Source organism: Crassostrea angulata, chromosome 10 (assembly GCF_025612915.1).
Source record: "Crassostrea angulata isolate pt1a10 chromosome 10, ASM2561291v2, whole genome shotgun sequence".
NCBI classification, from domain to species: Eukaryota; Metazoa; Mollusca; class Bivalvia; order Ostreida; family Ostreidae; genus Magallana; species Magallana angulata.
The window spans coordinates 49,717,737-49,739,852 of NC_069120.1; the positions used below are offsets into that span (position 1 = coordinate 49,717,737).

At 32.7% G+C, this 22,116-nt stretch overlaps 1 protein-coding gene across 1 annotated transcript; it reads left to right on the top strand.

Moving 5' to 3' along the window:
• The first annotated feature begins 17 nt into the window (after positions 1 to 17).
• LOC128167032 (glutathione hydrolase-like YwrD proenzyme) lies at positions 18 to 21,082 on the top strand. The gene is made up of 11 exons (XM_052832528.1): positions 18 to 133; positions 1,527 to 1,680; positions 5,982 to 6,138; positions 9,064 to 9,154; positions 10,314 to 10,429; positions 11,296 to 11,536; positions 14,286 to 14,457; positions 16,084 to 16,243; positions 17,925 to 18,033; positions 18,496 to 18,640; positions 20,066 to 21,082. Exons 1-11 carry the CDS (start codon positions 40 to 42, stop codon positions 20,310 to 20,312), a joined length of 1,686 nt encoding a protein of 561 aa, XP_052688488.1. The 5' UTR covers positions 18 to 39; the 3' UTR covers positions 20,313 to 21,082.
• Positions 21,083 to 22,116: the final 1,034 nt, after the last annotated feature.

The following is a 22,116-nucleotide window of genomic DNA, read 5'->3' on the forward strand; positions in this document are numbered from 1 at the left end:
TTAAAGTTCGGGATCGTACTTCAAGTATTACAAGAGACGATGCATGTCGAATACAACTCTAGAAGATCATGTGTTGTGTGCACGAAGGGCTGCGTGGCAAGTAGTCAGCATTTAGCATCACAAATTGGAATAGGTAAGCTGTAGTTTAATGTAATTCGAAGTAGTTATAAACCATAAAATTATTATTAAAATCTGAAAGTAGTTTGGACTTAGTCCGGGATTAATCATTTTTTGGATATCGACTCCGACTTGTAGTCGAAACGGCCAATATTTTTCATAAATTAATACTTTTAAACACAGATCACAGGGGCTAGTCACTAAGTTTTTCAACCTTTTATATCTACCATCTCTATACAATAAAATTGCATTGTTGAAAAACTTAGTGACTAGCCCTTGTGCACAGATTTGAAATAATCATTTTATGATGTCACATAACTTGATAAGTAACATTTTTATTTGTTTAGCCATTTAAATAGTGTAAATATGAAAATATTTATCAACTGAAGAAAACTTTAACATTCTTACAGCATGTGGGTGTCTAACAAGGAATGTTAGTGTGCAATCATGAATATTTAAATAAATAAAAACTTACATGTGTACCTAATGTCCTAGTATTTATGATTAATATCAAAACCAAAGAGAAATACACATGTACTATGAAAAGTTGTTTGAAATTAAATCTTCTAAACACAAAATTTTTAGAATATTCAGCTGTCATTTAGACACTATAGAGCAGATAATTCTGGATCCTTATTGGTAAGGGAATTTTGATATTGTGAAAATAAAAAGCAAACCCCATTTCAAAACTGAGATAATAATGAAACGATATAAAAAGGGTGCGTGACTTAAAAACTCTTCTTCTCAAGAACTTTTGCACCAGAAATGCCAATATTTATACCAAAAGCTTTTATATATACCAGTAGTTAAGATTCTAAATTTTTAAACCATGACCCCCTAATCAATACTGGGGCCCTAAGAGGAATTCAGAGTTAAACATTGAGATATATATAGAGAGAAAATGTAAAAAAAAATCTTCGAAATTATCAATGGTACAGTTTATGATATTACTATGCAAACATCCATTGTGTAGATTCTAAATTGTCAATAAATGATCAATGAACCACTAATAAATACAGGGACCCAAAAAGGGGTTCAAAGTTCAACGTTAGCATATAAATATTTGACCAATAAAATGTTTAGGCAAATTTCTGAAGAACTACAATGTTTTAAACCATGCATGTAGTGACTGATACCAAAAGACTATAATTATTTTTTTAATATAAACCAAAAACTGATTCTCCTGAAGATAATAGCAAAAAAATATTTTATGAATTCATAATGGATACAGGTTGATTTCGATATTGTTACATCACAATGTCTCACATGCCAAAACAGTATTTTGTCATAAAAATTAATTTTTAGTATAATAATGAGGTTTTATAAATTTTTTACTTTTTTATGTTTAATGAGATTTCGCCTGTGTAGTAATGAAATTTAGATTATTTGTTTTAACTATCCTCTGGTAGATATTCTGAAAGCTGGTGGAAATGCAGCCGATGCAGCTGTTGCCATGGCAGCCACCCTGAATGTGACCGAGCCCTGCTCAACTGGAATCGGAGGCGACGCCTTCTGTCTGTTTTATGATGCCAAAAGGAGGAAGGTTGAGTGTGTGAATGGAAGGTACATGTCAATATATCTTATCACAATGACACATGTTATATGTTACAGGTATTTAGCATTGGTTACCCTGCAATCCTTGACAAAGGCTTACCTCAGCTGGGATGAAATCATTACCAAATACATACCGGTATATTGTTGGTAACTCACAGACACATGTACATGTACTGTGCTTTATGAGTCTTGGTAAAATGGGTAGGCAAACCCGGGCCGGGGCAAAATAAAAGCCGGGGCAGATCGATATTTTTCAATTTTCTTTTTATATAATCAATCAATCTCATTGAAATTTTCAGGATACGTTACTAATCGATATAACTGTATTCTCTGTAAATATTTCTGCACAACAATGTGTATTTAGAAATTTATCGACGATTGTTGATTTCCAAGTTGGTAAAATGGGTAGGCAAACCCGGGTCGACATTTTACGGTTTTGTGGACTTATTTAAGATAAAACTGAACATTTCAGTGCAATCACGTTTAATTCCGGTAAAACATATGAAATACAAATAAGAAATAGGCATTTATTGAGCGGGAAGCAATAATTCTGCGATTAATTACAGTTGTTAAGAAAAACCAGGTCTGACTCACTAAAACCGGATCCGATCACCCGGGACAAACTTGATAATTCCGTAATAGTTGCGTGTCTATGAATCCCACATGAATATTATTTATGTTTTATTAATGTTACTTTTCATTACAATAATTCACATTTTATATTAGAGAATAAAGAGTACAGATACCGTGCCTATTTTAATATTATATATATAGTGCTTGTAAGATATAGTTTTTTTTTGAATAAGCAAACTGAATCTGGGCCCTGGTAGGGCGTCGTGGTTATCACAATAAGAACAGTACTTGCTTACAAAATAAAAAAAAAATAAATATAAACCAAAAAAAAAAAAACAATAAAAAAAAAAAACAAATTAACTACAAAAAACCAATCAGCATTTGTATTCGTTTATATTATCACAGCTCTTTAAAATAATTAGTGCTATATAATATTTAATAAACTAAAATAAAATTTTTTTTTTAAAAAAAGTGCTTCTAATGTATTCTTTAAATATTTATAAATGTTAAAACTAATGTATAACACCAAAACATTACTCACCTTTTCAATTTAATAAATTAGGCTCTAATGAAGATAACTCCTATTGGTTAGGGTATGAGCTGTGCATATCACTATATTTATGATAGCTAAGTTAACATCCTCATAATTTCGTAATTTTTTAGTTTGTCCCGGGCGATCGGATCCGGCTTTAATGACCTGGTTTTTCTTTAAAACTATATTATCTATTGAAGAATTATTACTTTCCGTTCAATAAATGACTATTTCTTATTAGTATTTGATATGTTTTACCAGAATTAACCGTAAAATGTTCAGTTTTTTCTAAAATAAGTCCACAAAACCGTAAAATGTCGACCCCGGTTTGCCTACCCATTTTACCAACTTGAAAATCAACAATCGTCGATAAATTTCTAAATACACATTGTTTTGCAGAAATATTTACAGCGAATACAGTTATATTGATTAATAACATATCCTGAAAATTTCAATTAGAATGGTTGATTATTAAAAAAGTAAATTGAAAAACATTGATCTGCCCCGGCTTTTATTTTGCCCCGGCCCGGGTTTGCCTAACCATTTTACCAAGACTCGTGCTTTATGCTAAGATAAAAATGGTCATCCCAAGTAAATTATATTGCTTGTAATTGCAATTCTTGGTTGTCTATGCATCATTTGCCAAGTGCAAGAGTATGTCTCCCAAATTTCTGAAAATCATGACCACAAGAGAAATCTGATGATAGTATGGGGCTGAAATAGTATTTCATGCAGTTATAAATTAGAGCATGTATTCTTTGAAATAAACTTATTAAATTGTAGCATCGTCATAGTCAGCAAGGTTGCTCGATTCACTAAAGGACTACATTTGATGTGGTCCATTATATGCTCCCCATTTTAAGTAATTTTAAATAGTATCGTATCAAAATCAATTCTTTATAAAACATTATGTACAGAGGGTTGTCTAATAACACATTTATCTTGATATTAGTCATCATTGTTCAATAGCTGTTCATCCATGATGTCACTTATATTGGTTTCTTCCTGCAATTTTGCAAACTAAGAAAAATATTATAATTTTTCCTTCATATTTTGTCTTAAGAAGTATGGAGTGCCGATCTGCTCAAGTACGATTTGTACCTGTCATGATTTGTTCATTTAGATACACACATCATGGTTAAAAATGGTACTTGAGCAAGTATGCACTCTATGTTACCCAGTCGAAAAACCGTAGGAAAACGCCCATATTTTGCTCCAAGTACTAGGCACATGTCCAAGGTGTTTCTGCTTCTGTCAAGTATTTAACTAGCTGCTGTTCAATAAAAAAATCTCTTTTGAAAGAACAGTGCAGAACAAAAAGAAAATTACGGGATCCTTTGTATCAAAAGCAAAAATGTTTTCAGGTTTATTACTGGATTTGTATAATGTGCAACATATCAGCTGCTGTTCTTGTGAACAATGATGATTAATTTAATTGTTAAATATGTTTTGTGTAATAATCTTGCCCAGTGAATGAATCATCATGCTGTGATTTCTGAATCATCAATATTTGTGGGCATCAGTCTTCCTGAATTGGATGAAAATACATGTACCAATTTCAAGGAAACATTAAACTGTGAACAATAATCATAATTAAACAATGTGTTAATTATAAGAAACGTACCTCAATAAACATCTGATTTTGTTAATAAACCCACCAATGAAAACAGAAAATTGAATAATATTTCTTTTGAAAATTAATTGTAATTCACAGCTTTGGAGAAACTGTCAGGACTGAAATTGACATGATCCAGTTCCAGCCAGTTTGTTGATTTGTCTAATCCCAACCTTCAGCAACTTAGGAAAAACATGGACTATACAAAATATTAAAAATTATCATGATGATGTCTGCAGACTCAAACTCCCATTTAAAAGACAATTTGGCTATAGAGGGTAGCTTCAGATACAGAGCTTGATCTTGATTATCTTGATGCTTGAGCAGGTGTAAGTCTTTAGAGTAGTTTATGCAGGTTTGAATGTTGGAAAACATGCTACCTGACTATTTTAAATGGCTCATGTAGCTTTGGATTTGAAACATCAGGCTATCTTCAGATACAGCATCTTCGCTAGCCAAGGGTGACGATCCACGGTGTTTGTCTATTCAGTGAATAGAGAAACACCGTGGATCGTCACCCTTGGCTAGCGAAGATGCAGATACAGAGCATGATCTCCATTAACAAGGATGCTACAGAAAACCTTGTTCTTAACCTCACTTAAACTTCTTGATAGATTTGTTTGTTGTTATATGATATATCACGATTCTTATGATATTGTACTGTATGATATTATATATTATGTATGATAGTATTGTATTATATGATAAAATATTGTATAATATAATATTGTAAAATATCATACATTATATCATTTGTTATAAATCATATGATATAATATTGTATGATAAGATACAATTTTCATTAATATTATGTTGTAAATGTTACATCAAATATAATACAATATCATTTGATACAATATCATATGATACAATATCATATTCTATCATTTAACATGATATGATACTGTATCATCTAATATGATACAATATTGTATCATGTGATTGATATGATATTGTATAATATGATACAATTAAACTTAATAAGATACAAAATGATATATTAATATTCATATTATATCTTTATGCAATGTCATATCATATAATACAATATATTCTTTCATGATATTATACAATATTTTTTTCACAGTTATATATGACACAATATCATATAATATCATAGATATAATATTGTATTTTTAGGTAGTGTATTTATTAATATTGTATCATGCAATACAATACATTATAACATGATTACCATTCATCACATAGTTTTGTATCATATGATATAAATATACATGTACAATATCGGTGAAATCCCACATTTTAATTAAGATCTATAACTATGATTTTCTTAGGATAATTGTTGGTTTGTAAAGGCGATGCCTCGTGTTGTAATCTGTGATTACCTGTGTTTTGATGACTAATGCAGGTTATGAAGAAAAGGATCATTGCAAAAAAATTACATAAGCCACTAACACGAGTAATGTATTTTTTCTGCAATATCTTATAACTTTCATATCCCTCATGAATCACCAAAGAAAGCATTTTATTTTTAAATTAATGGAACCACAGTATTTTTTGATGCTGAAAATAATGATATTTTTTGGTTTGTTTACACCTTTATGACCACTGGCCCCTGGTGTTTTACAGTGGGAGGGCTCCGTCCAAGCTGACCCTGGACCTGCTTCATCAACAAGGCTACTCCACCTACAAACCCTACCCCGACCAAACCCACGGCCACTCAGTGACTGTCCCAGGGGCACCTGCTGCATGGTTGGACACAGTGGAAAAGTTTGGAAGTGGAAAGGTTTGGAGTTTACATCATTCAATCTATGAAAACAAGAAGTTTTTTTAACTAAGTCTGTAAAACACATTTAGTGCAAACACGGATGTAGCAAAATCACAGATAAAATGAAGTTTCGTTGAGTCTTTAGCAATTTTTTAAAGTTTTTGACAAATTCTTGTGAAAGTTTTGATATAATGAACTAGATTATTATGAACTTGTGGTTATAGGAAACCAATTTTGAGTCCCACAGAGAAGAAAATTAATGAAATTTACATCTTTCAGAACAAATTATCTGTATTTGTTAAAACTTAGCAGTACTTACTGACATAATTGTTTAAATGAATTAATTTACACATATATTTTTCACTGTAAACTACAAAGCCTAGAAAATTAAAAAAAAAAAAATGAAATGAATTGTTGTGTCATATAAATCTCGATGTCATATCTGAAATAAAGAGTAGTGATACGTCACAATGAAAATATGTGAGTTATCTCCCTGTAACTGCAAACCTCACCTTCAATAAACCACAGGGTTATGCAAAAATTTCCGATGATTTTTTGAGCACATTCTCCCATAAAATAAAAGAATGTTTGAAAAAGGCGTTGTTATTACATTACTAAAGAATACATCGTCAATTGGCACATGCAGTAAAGTACATGTATCTCTTTAGTTTTGATAAAAATAATTTTACTCAAAATTAGAATAAGAGGCATTCACTTATTCAAATTCAAAGATCTACGATAGACAACCTTGACATGTTTGTGATCTAACAGGTGCGCAGGCACAAGTACCTAAGCCACATGCAGTGAGGCATGACTAATCCTGCATGTCTGGCGAGATCTCTCTGTAAATTTCAAAGTGATTAGGCGGGTTAGAATATTTATAAACTCTACCCTTGAGTGTCTAGCACATGAAAAAGGTGTGAAACTCAATCCCAATATGCAATTTTCCCCTTCTATATACAGTAAAACTGGTTTAGTACGAACACAGATATAGCGAATTCTCAAATATAGCAAAGTTTTTTGAGGCCCTGGTAAAATTTTTAACAAATCTTTTCTAAATTATATGGTTATAACGAATTCAGATATAACGAATTAACCGATATAGCGAATTCGTATTGAGTCCTGTAAAGGTGAATAAAAACGAAATTTAACACTTTTATAACGAATTTTTTAGCAGATTAAAAAAGTAAGCACAGCCATTTAACATAATAGTTAGAAGGAATTTATTTTCATATTAATTTTTCAACTCACAATCTGATTATTGAAGGTATCAAAGTAAGTATTCTTATTCTAAGCCTCAATTAGCAAAAATTATTGTCTGATGAAAGAAAACGTGTATATAGTGAATTCGCTATAGTTATTATTAAGAATTCGTTAAACGAATATGATGAATTACGGATATAACAAAGTATATCCATTGGTCTCCATGATTTCTCTATAACCGAGTTTTACTGTAGCCCCTCCTAAGCTAGGATAATAACTGAGTAATAATATACATTAAATACCATCTTAGTCAGGGATATGAAACATACATGGAACAGCCATATTAACATGTTATTAGTCCCCTACTGGTTTCACCGGAGGGGACTATAGCTTTCCTCTGCGTCCGTCAGTTCGCCCGTCCGTCCGTCTGTCTGTCCCACTTCAGTTTTCCACACTTTTTTTCTTTATGCATTTGAGGAATAATATGAAACTTACTGAACAGCTTCAAAATGTCAAACTACAGATCAAGTTTACACTTTTATAGCGTTTGGTTGACATATTTTCGAGAAAATTAATTTTTTATATTCCAATTTTTTAATGTTCGGGTTTGTTATTGGGTTCGGTGTGTATTGAATAAACGAGGCCACTGTGTAGTTAGAAATAATATCGTGTGTTACTTGTACCATTCCTTTTATCATTTCTAGCAAAAAAATAAATTCTGTAAAATAGTGTCATACATTGTGTTGTAAATTTAATCGGCAGGTTTTTTTTGTATTATCACAATCGGGTTCGTTGTCGGGTTCGGCTGTTTAACTGTTTGGTTTGATTCGGGGTACAGAAGACGGTAAGAAATGATATTGTGCATAACAGTGCATTGTTTTCACAAATTTTTACCGGCGAATACCTAATGGACTTGGCGAAATTACATGAGATAAAATAAAGAGTATTATTTTACGGACTTTGTATTTAACTTCTATATCAACTATAACGTTATAGTTTTAATTTCCTCAGTCTGTTCTTTTATCTCTGGTTAAAGCATGACATCTCGTTTACAATAGCTCTGAAATAGTTGTGTGCTTGGAAGCTTTCGTAGAATAATACAAACTGGTAGGGGACGTGTATTGCTTTTGCAATACTCTCAGAATGCTTGTTTAGTTGGCTTCCTTGTCTGAAAGCACAGTGCTGGAAACTTTGTTTGGAAATTTTTTTTTAATAACAAACAGATGTGATTTATTGATTATTTTTCATTAGTTCATATCAAATTGGTTATGTAACTTTGAACGTTTCATTTAATTTTACAATCATTATGATACTCAATACGCATGATGATGTTTATATTTGTGCTATTGGTGCTTGAATTAGCGAAGTGTATTATTAAGAACAGAAAATTCAACGTTGCATATTTCCACTGCAAACATAATAGCTAGGAAACATACAATGATGTCAATATTAAAACCTGAGATGTATTTACTGAGTTATAAAAGATATTTTTGGAATTAACTAATGATATTCACAATCACGAAGACTTTAATCTTTCCCATAGACCTTAATTTGTACATTAACACACATACACATAGTAAGGATGCTTTATTCCCTCCATAACAAGTTGGACAATTTAAAGATGATGATTGCAGAAAACTCATTGGGTTATGTATTTTTTCTGCAATATGTTGCCACCTTCAAAACCTGCATGAATCACCAAAGACAGCATTTTTAATATTGTTTAATTGTCTATTTCAGCTGTCTATGCTGGAAGTTCTACGCCCAGCCATTGAGTTAGCAGAGACTGGCTTCCCTGTGCAGCAGATAGCAGCCTCATTCTGGAATAAAGGTAGGGACAGCATGTAGAGTCTTGTGTAGCAATATCAAATGCAAAACTACTTACTGTATTTGCATTGTTTTTATACCCCCATTCCGACGGAGAAGGGGGTATACTGTTTTACCCTTGTTTGTCTGTCTGTCCGTCTGTCCATCTGACTGTCTGTTCGTAACAAAAAATTTTCGTCAAAGATTTCTCAGCAACTATTATCGCAGATGCTTGAAATTTTAACACATTATTTGTTTAGGCATGCCTTAATGTGGGATATATTTTTGTACCAATCAGATGCCAACTTTCTGTTAAATGTCGACTTTGCTTAGTTTGCATATTCACATGATCAGAGCAGGGGACTATCACTAGAGAGCATTAGCTCAAAGATACTGTAAATTCCTAATTAAACATGAGGAATTAATTTCCGCGTAAAATCGTGAGAGGCATCCCTTGTCAATTTTAAAATCTCGCTTTTATTTTTTAGACAGTTTTAAACTATAGGAAATCTAAACAAAAACTGGTAATCGTGATTTTATATTCTTGCGATTTTGATACAAAATGGCGGAATCGCGTAAATAAGTACTCGCGTAAAATAAGGAATTTACAGTATCTTGTTATGAAAGGTTGAAGCCTCTTATTCTTAATCTAAGTCAAAAATGGAATCATTAATACCTAACTAAACATTTTTGACATTTACATGTAATCACATGATATTTTTGTTTTTTGGGGCTTTGACCTCAAAGTGTTACATTTTAGTGATTGAATTCCACTTAAGTTGTACTTTTATCCAATTTCAAAATTTTACAACATTTGACCATAAGAAATGTTTTAAAAATTTTCAGAAAGGTTAAAAAAAAATTTGATCATAAGTACATCACAATATGGAGGTGTCCCATACTATCCTAAATATGGTTTGAAACAATCAAGTAGTAAACTCTCAGAATTAAGTTAGATATTGCTATTAAGGAGAATATGGTTTTTACAAAGGTCCCATACTACCCTAAATATGGTTTGAAACAATCAAATTGTAAACTCTTGGAATTAATTTAGATGTTGCTATTAAGGAGAATATGGTTTTTACAAAGGTCGCATACTACCCTACAATCAAATAGTAAACTCTCAGAATTAATTTAGATGTTGCTATTAAGGAGAATATGGTTTGTACAAAGGAACTTTTCAGGTTCTCATCTTCTGTCGGATCCCAACAACTACTACGGGAAAGACATGTTATTGAATGGACGAGCGCCGCGGCACGGAGAAGTTGTCAGACTACCTCTGCTGGCCAATACATTAAAGGTTGGTAGAAAATTGGAATAAAAATGACAATGGATGTCTAGAGTTATGTGTATTCTATTGAAAAGTCAATCAGCCATAATCATGATAAAAGTATTTGCCTACTTTGTAACAAAAGTAATTAATCTAGGCTATGATTCCAAATCCTGTAGACATCAATATCTGACTGAAGATAGTCATGAAAACTATATACAGAGAAATTGAGTTATTCTATGGATTAATATTAAACTTATATATAGTGAAATTAAGTTATTCAATCGATTAATATGTAACACGTACAATCCAAATCAAAAAAAGGAAAATCAAAGTTCCCATAGTCAACGTTGCAATGTTGACAATGTCGACGATTTTTAATGACAAAGAAATATCAGCAATATTGACAATGTAAAATCGATATCGTATCAATATTGTATTTTGACGATATCGAAAAAGAGATATGTAATGGACATGAATGAGCACAGTTGTTTTTAGTAATAATTCATGAACACATACCAAGGCCTTAGAAATTAAGGCAATAAATCTATTTATAGTTATCTAAAATAGATAAACATGATGAGCAAAAATCAAAAAAATATAATTTGAAATATTTTTATCAAAATTATTTTTTAGCTGCCCACCCAGGTGTAGATGCATTGATGATTCAATCTGTTGTTCAAATTATACAGGAAAAGTTAATTGTTCTGAACAATCTTTACCTTACTGGTTAGATTTAAAGAAGTTCTTTTCCATTTTGTATTTTCCATATGTTGTATAAGCATTAGTGTTCATAACTTTGATAACAGATTCTATAAAGAACAAAACACTACTTAAACTAATAGCATTAATGATTGATTAGATTCATTAACAATTTTTATATTTTCTATCTGAAGGAACTTGGAACCCATGGTAAAGCTGGTTTTTACAGTGGTAGAGTGGCTAAAGCCATAGCTGAAGTGGTGCAGCAGCATGGTGGTGTCATGACAACAGAGGATCTGGCCAGTCATGTGACCACTTTTGAGGATCCAATCAGTGCTGATTACAAAGGTTACCGGGTGTGGGAGGTGCCCCCCAATGGTCAGGGTATCACCACCCTGATGGCTCTAAACATACTGGAGGGCATGGATTTAAAAGGTGGGTTATGCCAATTTGCATATCATCATTTCAAATTATTGTGCATGGACAGTGAATACTCAGACTTGTGTATCATGGTCCAGAGTTTGTTGTTTGTGCAGGAAAAGTGTTTTATAGATAAGTGAATTGTTTAAAAATTTGAACAGTGAATATTTATAGGGATGGCATACTGTAAACGTATTATATTTTGCGTGTACCATATTTGGCGGAATTTAGTTTTTGAACAAGTTGGCGTATTTTGAATGTAACCATTCATATACATTTATGCATGGCATTTAGCGATGTACTTGATTTAGCGGAAGCCTCATTCCGCCAAAAGCACTAAATAGAATACAAAGCCAAATGTAGTACGTTTACAGTATATCATGATTAAAGGGCTTTCATGATATCTGAACAAAAGCTCATGATTTCTAAGTAGATATTAAGTGAAATGTTAGTTACTACAGACCAAAAATTGAAAATGTTAAATCTGAGTAAATACAAGGGCATTTTAAAATGATTAATGCGATGTATGTAAGCTGTAAATGATTAAGGTGGAATAACACATCGTCAAAAAATGGCGGACCTCTGATCGAAACGACATTTTGTCATATTAAAAGGATTTTAGCAACGGCAACATGTACCTACTTCATAGCTGGGTGGTTAAAGTGTTGGGCTTGTGATCTGTACATCCTGAGTTCTAATCCACTGGGGGCTTTTGCTGTTACTTACTGAATTGAAATTTTTAGATATTCATTTTTTATCCCCAAACTGCAAATTGTTCACTTATTTGACATATGTGCTGTTTATTTATCATAATATCTTTCATAATCAAATAATTTACTGTTAATTTGAGTGACTTTTTCCATGTGTGTTATTCCACCGTAATGTCAAAATTTTAATTAGCAGACATAAATGGTGATAAATGAATAATTTTAAGAGTGTTGCTGTGGTGACATTTTAGTTTTTTACACTGCATGCAAATCATCATAGAAATTTTGTATTTATTGTTTGTGCAGCAAAAAAAAAAATATGGATATCATAATTACGAACTTTAAAAAATAGTTTCTACCCTTTTTCATAAGTAGAAGATAATACTTTGAAATCATTTGAAGGAAAGACCTAACATTTGAAACTATCAAATGAAAAAGAGTTAAGCAGAAAGGAAAGCTGTTGCCAAGGAGATTTTTAATGATTTTTTTCTCATCTATTTTCACTAGTGAATAGATTTTAACAGCAAGAGGATGTTTAGGGTGATCCAGCAATGTTAAGTTCTTAATGAATATAAAGGTTAAACAGTTTGAACAAAAAGCAAGAATTAGTGGTACCAATTTTTGTACAATCCTACAATAGCAATTATGTTTATATGATTCAAATATGCACTAAAAAAAAAAACTTTAGTACGCATTAACAATTTTTATTGATTAACCATCTTGGTGTTCTTTAAAGTTAAAAAAAGTTAAAGATTAACGTGCCTTTTTGACTTTCTAAAGGTTTGAAATTTTGCAGATTTGTTATTTTGGAGTTTAAAAATTTATAAAAAGTTACATTTTCAAAACACTCATATTTTATGATAATCTTGTTATAAAAGTCTTTGGACCTTGATTTATCATGCAATATTTTGATATGATTTAAAACTAACCAATTGGAACATTATCTCCACAAAGTTCTTTTAGGATTAATTTCTTCATATTATTTTAATTTAGAAAATCCTTCATAACCAAAACGGTTGGGTAAAGATATGAAACCAAAATGATTATAATACATCTGTACATAATTAATCTAGCAACAAAAAGTCAATCTACACTCATTTTACAGATCTAAATCTTAAATCTTAGCAGGGGTTTGAAATTAAATGAGACAATTGCTAAGCAGTCATAAACAGTATCATAAATTAAAAGTGCAGGGTATACATGTATGTCCTCTGAATGTGAAAGAACCATTTGATTAATTAAAAAAATTAAATTAACAATGTACATGTGTGTGATTTAACATGGCTTACATGTACATCACTTCTGAAGCAGCAATGACAGAAGAGTTGTCCCGTGGTTTATATGCAAGCCCAGAAGTGTATAACACATATGGGATTGCCAATCCAGAAGGCTGGGGCTTCATAATTACAATCCAACAAAGCTTTTTCAGCAGTTTCCAAAATTCAGCATTGGCCAAAATTCCCTGCTTGAAAGCATCTGCTCCACTGAACAGGCATTGGGGCTTTCCTGTCACCGAGAGACAAATTATGATTTTTGCATTTCATCCTTGAACATATGCAATATACATCTATGAAAAAATTCTGTATGATTTAAAAGTAATTTATCTTACTTTTTTCCATCTTTAGTCAGTCACCCTAGCAACATACAGGTACATGTACCCTTTGTAACCTATTTATGGTGCATGGCTACTTTCTATGTAATTGATTATGAATGTTTGTACTTAAAGATTTATTACTGTAATATATTCCACTCTGATATTTCATCTGACATTTTATCAAGAGAGCTTAAACTTTATAGAATCTCTGTAATGATTCCAAAAATGTTTTAACTGTGAAAAACTTCAAACTTAATAGAACACTTATATAATGTTAAACTTTATACATGTAAAAAAGATTACCAAGCTTAGGATATTGATTTCTTGATTTCTATTACATGTGATTTTTTTTACTAATTAAAAAAAAAAACCAATTTGAATCTGTCACAGTGAAACAGAGATGGTCTATTTCCATTTGCTTTGTATTCCTCTTACTTAAACTACATGGCGACTCAATTTCCAGGTATGGGACATAACTCTGCCGAGTACCTCCATAGTCTGAGTGAGTCGTTTAAGCTGAGTTTCGCAGATACCACCTGGTTCTGTGCCGACATGTCTCAGATTGAGGTCCCTGTCTCTGAACTTCTGTCCAAAGATTATGCAGCTAAGAGAAGATCACAGATCAAACCAGACAGGTGAACTCTGTGTAATAATTTGCATGACTTAAAAAATGATGCTGTTTATCACAGGATGCCTATAGCAGCTTTGCTTATAAAGTTGATAATTAAGGTCAGATGACACGTTCCTCGAGAATCTTTTTTGTATCTCCTCGTAATAAAGAGTTCCAATAAAAAATATAAATTTTATAAATACTTTAAAAATGATCAAAATTTACTTGTAATTGGTTATATGTCTAGATGGTCGAGTGGTTAGAACCGTGGCCGCTCCCTGCCAGAATCATATAGGTTCTAGAGGTCGTCAGTTCTAAGCCCCGCCTCGGCGGAGATATTTTTCTTATACAGTGAATTTCGCTGTGCTGTAGATGTATTTATTTTTACATCAGCAATTCAAGTGCATTTTCAAGAAGATTATATAGGATAATGCATACTCTAGTATTTTGCAGAAATGCCTGGTTAGGTACCCTGATTTTTTGCAAGAAAGCTTGTCAAAGTAGTAATAAACCATAAACAAATTCCTGGAAAAAGTTATCTAAAATTGAGGAATGTGTCGTCTGACCTTAAGGGCACCTGACTGTAGTCTCATATGGAAATTAAGGGACCTTCATGACATAAGACGTTGTTTTAGCCTAATGTGTGACAGGTCACATATTGAGAATTTCAGGGCAACTAGCTAAAACTACTGTCAATTCATTATGTTAAGATACACTACTCAGCTAATTTTCCTCATCTTGTTGATTACTTTTTTTTTTACACAGTTCAATAAAAGAATAGAAGTTGTGCATGTACTGAAAATTACATTTGTTTAATGCAATAACAAGATTGCAAAGATGTTTCGAAATTCAAAATTATATCATATCTACTTAAACTTTAAGATTTTATTTACATCATATGATTTTGAAAGACAGCAGTTGCCATTGGAAAATTGGAGGTTATTAAAAAGAAATACACAGGCAGCGAAAATGATTCATACACAGGATCAAGCACATGACAAATAAAGTGTCTTAACTCTAAGTGTTAAGAAATTTCTACTTTTGGTACAACCTTTGAACATAATTTTTAATGAGGCATCTGACGAAGAAGGAAAATTGAATTACTTGGCGGATCTAGATGTTCTTATTATAAAATGATTATTGGTGACACAAGTAGATTGATTATTTTTATCTCTTCTAAGTTTGCACTTGTGCTTTGTCTCCATCTCTTTTGATCCTTTTCAAGTCAAATCTGTCAAAATGCATCTTCTTTTCACCCCTTGCTGAAGGCTATTGAGCATAAACTAGATACAGAAAACTGAGTGGTTTGGTGAGGATGAACAAGAAAGCCCCTACAAAAATTTTGAAATACTTGATTGTGATATTTTATGATATGGCAAATATACGTTTCTCAAGAATCTTTTATATCATTGGTTTTTTTGTAGGTTATTATAGAAGCGCATCTTTTATGACACGAAAAGGTATGCCTCTAACATACCTGCAAAATACATTACCCCTTAGTCAAGGTTCAGGTGTACCTTTGGAAAAAAATTGATCATATGATAAATACCCCTAAATTTTGACAATGCGATATTTTAGTATGCTGTGATGAGAAGGCTGAATGTTTATTGTTTTTATCACTGTAAGTGACTGATCCTTCTGGTTTCTGCAGTGTTATCAGTGACGTACAGCATGGAGGTATCAGTGTTGGGAGTGATACGGTTTACTTCACGACGGCAGACTCGGATGGAAACGCTTGCTCATTCATCAACAGTAACTTCATGGGCTTCGGCACAGGCTTTGTTCCTGAAGGGTGCGGGTTCACACTACAGGTAACAAAACACACTGTGTGTTCACAGTACAGGTAATGTTACAAAACACACTGTGTGTTCACAGCACAGGTAACAAAACACACTGCTGGTTCACACTACAGGTAACAAAACACTGTATGTTCACAGAATAGGTAATATTACAAAACAGACTGTGGATTTACAGTACAGGTAACAAAACACACTGTGTGTTCATAGTACAGGAAACGAAACACACTGTGTTTTCACAATACAGGTTACAAAACACACTGTGTGTTCACAGTACAGGTAACAAAACACACTGTGGGTTCACAGCACAGGTAACAAAATACACTGTGTGTTCACAGTACAGGTAACAAAACATACTGTGTTTTCACAGTACAGGTAACGAAACACACTGTTGGTTCACACTACATGTAACAAAACACACTGTGGGTTCACAGTATAAGTAACAAAACACACTGTGGGTTCACAGTATAGGTAACAAAACACACTGTGTGTTCACAGTACAGGTAAAAAACACACTGTGGGTTCACACTACAGGAAACAAAACACACTGTGTTTTCACAGTACAGGTAACGAAACACACTGTATGTTAACAGTACAGGTAACAAAACACAATGTGGGTTCACACGACAGGTAACAAAACACACTGTGGGTTAACAAAACACACTGTGGGTTCACAGTACAGGTAATAAAGCACACTGTGGGTTCACAGTACAGGTAACAAAACACACTGTGGGTTCACACTACATGTAACAAAACACACTGTATGTTCACAGTAAAGGTAACAAAACACACTGTGTTTTCACAGTACAGGTAACAAAACACACTGTGGGTTCACAGTACAGGTAACAAAACACACTGGGGGTTCACAGGGCAGGTAAGGTTACAAAACACACTGTGTGTTCACAATACATGTAACAAAACACACTGTGTGTTCACAGCAGAGGTAACAAAACACACTGTGTGTTCACAGCACAGGTAGCAAAACACACTGCTGGTTCACACTACAGGTAACAAAACACTGTATGTTCACAGAATAGGTAATGTTACAAAACAGACTGTAGATTTACAGTACAGGTAACAAAACACACTGTGTGTTCACAGTACATGTAACAAAACACACTGTGTGTTCACAGTACAGGTAACAAAACACACTGTGTTTTCACAATACAGGTAACAAAGCACACTGTGTGTTCACACTACAGGTAACAAAACACACTGGGGGCTCACACTACAGGTAACAAAACACACTGGGGGCTCACACTACAGGTAAAAAAAACACATCGTGGGTTCACGCAACCGGTAACAAAAACACAATATTCGTTTACACTACAGGTAACAAGATACTGGTATACCTTTTTGATTTCCACTTCAGGTAACAGATACTTGTGTACGGTGTAGGTTCATACCTTGTTCAGCTTCTTCTTCCATTAAACATATGAGTTCTGAAGTGTTTCCTGAATTATGGTTTATCTGTTTTCTTAAAGAATTTTTATATTGTTTTCTAAAGTATTGCCAAATGGTAAAATTTGAAATGAAGGTTAAAGCTGTAGGGTGGAATCAGGGGGCGGCACCAATGAATTTACCAAAACAGTAACTACTTGGTATATTGATAAAAATAAAATTTATCACCTCTTTACTTCTGATGCCTCTGAAAAGTCACACATTGCCCCAACTGTCATATAAAGATTATTTTCAGAATAGAGGTTGTGGATTTTCTTTGGACCCCAAACACCCGAATGTTGTAGCTCCAAACAAACGGCCTTTCCACACCATCATACCTGGAATGGTGACTGATGCTGAGAGCAGTAAGTACTATTTGCTGATATATCCATATTACCTAAAAATTAAGTCAATGGGATACAATTTTTTTCTACTGTCTGACAGTATATTAGTGCTTGAATCTTAAGGTTTTGTATATTAGAATCCTGGTATTTTAAAATCGTTAATTAAAACCAAATCTCAAATTGCTGTAGGAAATATAAAATCGCTTGATTTTAAGCGTTTTTTATTTCAAGATATATTTTTTAGACACTCTTCTATATTTGTTATACTAGTAGTGTCACATCGATTCATTCAGTTTATCATGTAAACGTTCTGATCAAAGGAAAAAGAATGGCTTTCGTCCAGTTGAACAATGAAATGTTAATTTGTTCTATTGTAAATTACGTAGTTTTAGACACTATAAAACAAGGATTTAATCTTATTATTTCCAATTTTATCTACATTTTTCAACCTGTATCGGTAATTTCGCTGTTAAACGTTTTAAGACGACCTTCTGGTCAGTTTCGGTGTGATGGGAGGGTTCATGCAGCCCCAGGGGCAAGTACAGGCTCTTCTTAACATGGTGGAGTTTGGAATGGATCCACAGAAAGCTCTGGACGCTCCTAGACTTTGCGTGGGCGGCTGTTATGGGTAAGTTATCTATTAAAAGATGATAAGCTGAACTTTAACTGTTATTGAGCAAGTTAGAGCTTCGTGTAATGAATGTTACATACTTGTTATTTAACATAAGTATTAATTAGAGATTAATGTTGTTGCTATGGTTTTGTTGAGCGAATGTTGTTCTTTATGATGTTATTTTGGTGTTCAATATTTTAGTGGTTCTTGGTTTGGGTGTACTGATATTTAGTTCATTAATGTACTTAGTTTTTGGTTGTTTAGATGTTATTTAAGGAATTAAGAATCATTTGTTTAGTATTATGAGGTGATAATTTCGGTCAGGTGGGATCAAATCCAATATTTACATTTTTAACCAGGTTTTCCAACGGAAAAATCCGGTTATTAAAATGGTGAAAATGGCGGGCGGGTGGGCGGGCGGGCGGCTGCCAAAAGGGTACCGTCATTGTAAGGATAACTCCTCCTACTGTTTTCAAGATAGGAAGTTGTTCTTTTGCAGATCAATTGTACATATATCAGAGGTGTGCATATTGCTAGGATTTTGATTTCCGATAATTTATCGGAAAAATACCAGCTTTTGAACTGAGTCATTTTTTGGCAAAATATTGCATATAGGGTACCCTCATTGTACGGATAACTCCTCCTACAGTTCTCAAGATAGGAAGTTGTTCTTTTGCTGATCAATTGTACATATATCAGAATTGTGCATATTGCTAGGATTTTGATTTCCGATCATTTATGAAAGAAATACTAGCTTTTGAACTTAGTCATTTTTTGGCAAAATGTTGCATATAGGGTACTCCATTTCACTGGATACGGGTTGACATGGATTATGGATACAGTTCACATAAAAGAAAACCCGGTTTGCTGTCACATTGACAGCTTTTCACTTGCTCAACATTTATTCCCTTTCCGCAAATATGATTTATTTTCAAAAATCTCTGCCTATTCAACAAGTAATGCGCCATTAACGGAACAGCCGAATCATGCTGACAAAAATAGAGCACAGGGATTTGATAACTAATAAGAGAATTTTATTTTTCATTCTGTACTTTGATAAATTTACTTTTTGTATACTCAGACATTAATCAATTGAATTAATTAAACTGTTAAAATATTTTTCCATCAATGATATATTAATCAGCGTAAATGTAATATCAGGTCGTGAACCGGTTTGAAGTCGCAAGGAGAGTCGGTCATGTTCTTCGAGAAATACTGAAAAAAGACTGTATTTATATGCACAAGATTTGGTGATTGGGTCTTCTGTGTTATGTGTAAATATCACTCAAATAAATCAATGCAATTTGATAGGGAGAAAGAAAGTGAATGTAAATATGTAGCTGTAACTGTTCTTGATTTGGTGTGTTTTGATGAAAACAGAGGTATCTTGTATGATAACACTAATTAAATCTTCTTTTGATCTCCAAATGCTGCCTACAGCTATGATAGTTCCTTAATTGGAGTGGAAGAGGGAATGTCCCCAGATGTGATAAGGAAACTGAGAAGCATTGGTCACACTGTGGAGGGGCCTGTGACAGGAGAAAATCGCAGTCGATTCGGCAGAGGGCAGATAATCACCCGCGGACCCGTGTTCAGAGGGCGTGAGGGGAGAGAGGAGTCCAACCCCACACTCTGGGCTGGGTCTGACCCCCGTGCCGATGGTGCTGCTATTGGTTACTGCATATAATATCAACGAAAGATGCTGACTACATATACATGAATCTAATATAAATAATATATAAATATACAGACTACATTTACCTGGATTTAATACAAAAATTATATACAAAAATGTTTCGTTACCTTTCTTTTCTAAATATTACATCAAATTAAAAATGACTAATGTTTAGATTTAAATGTTTAAACATGCAATAAAGCACTGACAATGAATCATTACAATAATTAGTACTTCTAATCACTTTAAGCTCATCGACCCACTGCACATTAACATCTTCTGGAAATATTGGTTCATTGTTAATGATATCTCTCCGAAAAGTCCAAATCATTATTGAAAATGTAAGCAAACAACTGTAGCTAACCTAGCAAAAAATGGCTGGTTTTGCATTTATACATTCATGATTAATATTATGTAAATTATAGACATAAAGAAAAGTTTACATGCAGGAGTTATCTCCATTGTCAGAGTATCATTGTACCTAAATTAGTGGACGATGTTATTGTTTTAGTTGACAGGAAATGATATTATTTGCACCTGTTCTGTTCATGGTATTAGCAATATCCTGCCCATGTTTCAATGCAAGCTATGACTATGCTCAGGAATTCTTTTTGATTAACAACTATGCAATAAAATTACCTCAAGACTTCAAGACTTAATTTTATTTTACATTGTAGACGCCACCTTTTTTATCCTACTTGTGAGCTATTGTTATTGCTTTTTTTATATAACTGATTTATATATTTAAGGTTGATTGAAAATAAATTTGTTCTGATAATGTATTAGACGAATTGTTATATTTGCAAAGTAATAAAAAATGCTAATCCTTTATGGCATAATAAGTAGATATCATTGATGGTGTGTAAATATATTTTACAAAGTTATATGAGTTGTGAATTTACTGCAAAATATGTAATTTTAATTAAAATATCAAAAACATTTTATGTTATCGATAATTGTCTCGTTATGGATTTACGTTAAATTGTTGTTACAAAACACCCCTTTTATTCTTTTATATAGCCAAATAACTATTTGCTGAAAATGGTGATTATATTTTTAGATATTGTGTTATTTTATACGCATTCCAAACTCTCTTCATAATTCACTGCCAAAGATCGACAACTCACTCGGGACTTTATAACTTTAAAAAAAGATTATTGGTATGTTTAATATGACATTTAAAAATTCAAGTTGTTATTGTACACTAAATGTTTCGTAAAATGTTTGAATTTTCATTAGCACTTTTCAATCAACATAGTTTTGAGAATACAAACTTCAAACAAATAGATATAGCCAAGGATCGTAATTTAATCATTGCACAAAAGGCGATAACACAGGAATGCACAAAAAAAAAAGTTAGGCGCTGAGTTGTCTTTAATTGACAAACATATAGCGTCGACAGATGCTGGGTTAGCGGAAACAATATTGTTTGTTTTCCCTTTTTGCCGAAAAGAAGTTCTTACTATCAATCTTTTCTGGTCTCTAGGAAGCTGGATGATCAACAAATTTCCCATCAGATCTGCCTTCAAATTTTCTTTGCCATAAATTATTAGTGAAGAGCAATTCCAAATACTTGTATTTTAGATTTTTCTTGAATCTATATTCTTGTGCGGGTTGATATCAGATTATTAAAGAAAATAAAACCGTGATTTTCTCTTGATTCAAATACGTTGAAAACAAATTTTACTCTGATAAACAAAGTATTTCTTTCATGATTCATATCATTGCATTTTGATAATTGATATATTAGTTTGAAAATCAATACGAAAATGTGCTTTAACCCAGTGATGGGGAAACCCCTCTGCAGTGACCATAC

Coding starts and splice junctions, on each gene's coding strand:
- LOC128167032 (XM_052832528.1), top strand. CDS start 40: ATGCATGTCGAATACAACTCTAGAAGATCATGTGTTGTGTGCACGAAG. Junction 6,139..9,063: donor AAAAGTTTGGAAGTGGAAAG/GTTTGGAGTTTA, acceptor TGTCTATTTCAG/CTGTCTATGCTGGAAGTTCT. Junction 11,537..14,285: donor GGAGGGCATGGATTTAAAAG/GTGGGTTATGCC, acceptor CTCAATTTCCAG/GTATGGGACATAACTCTGCC.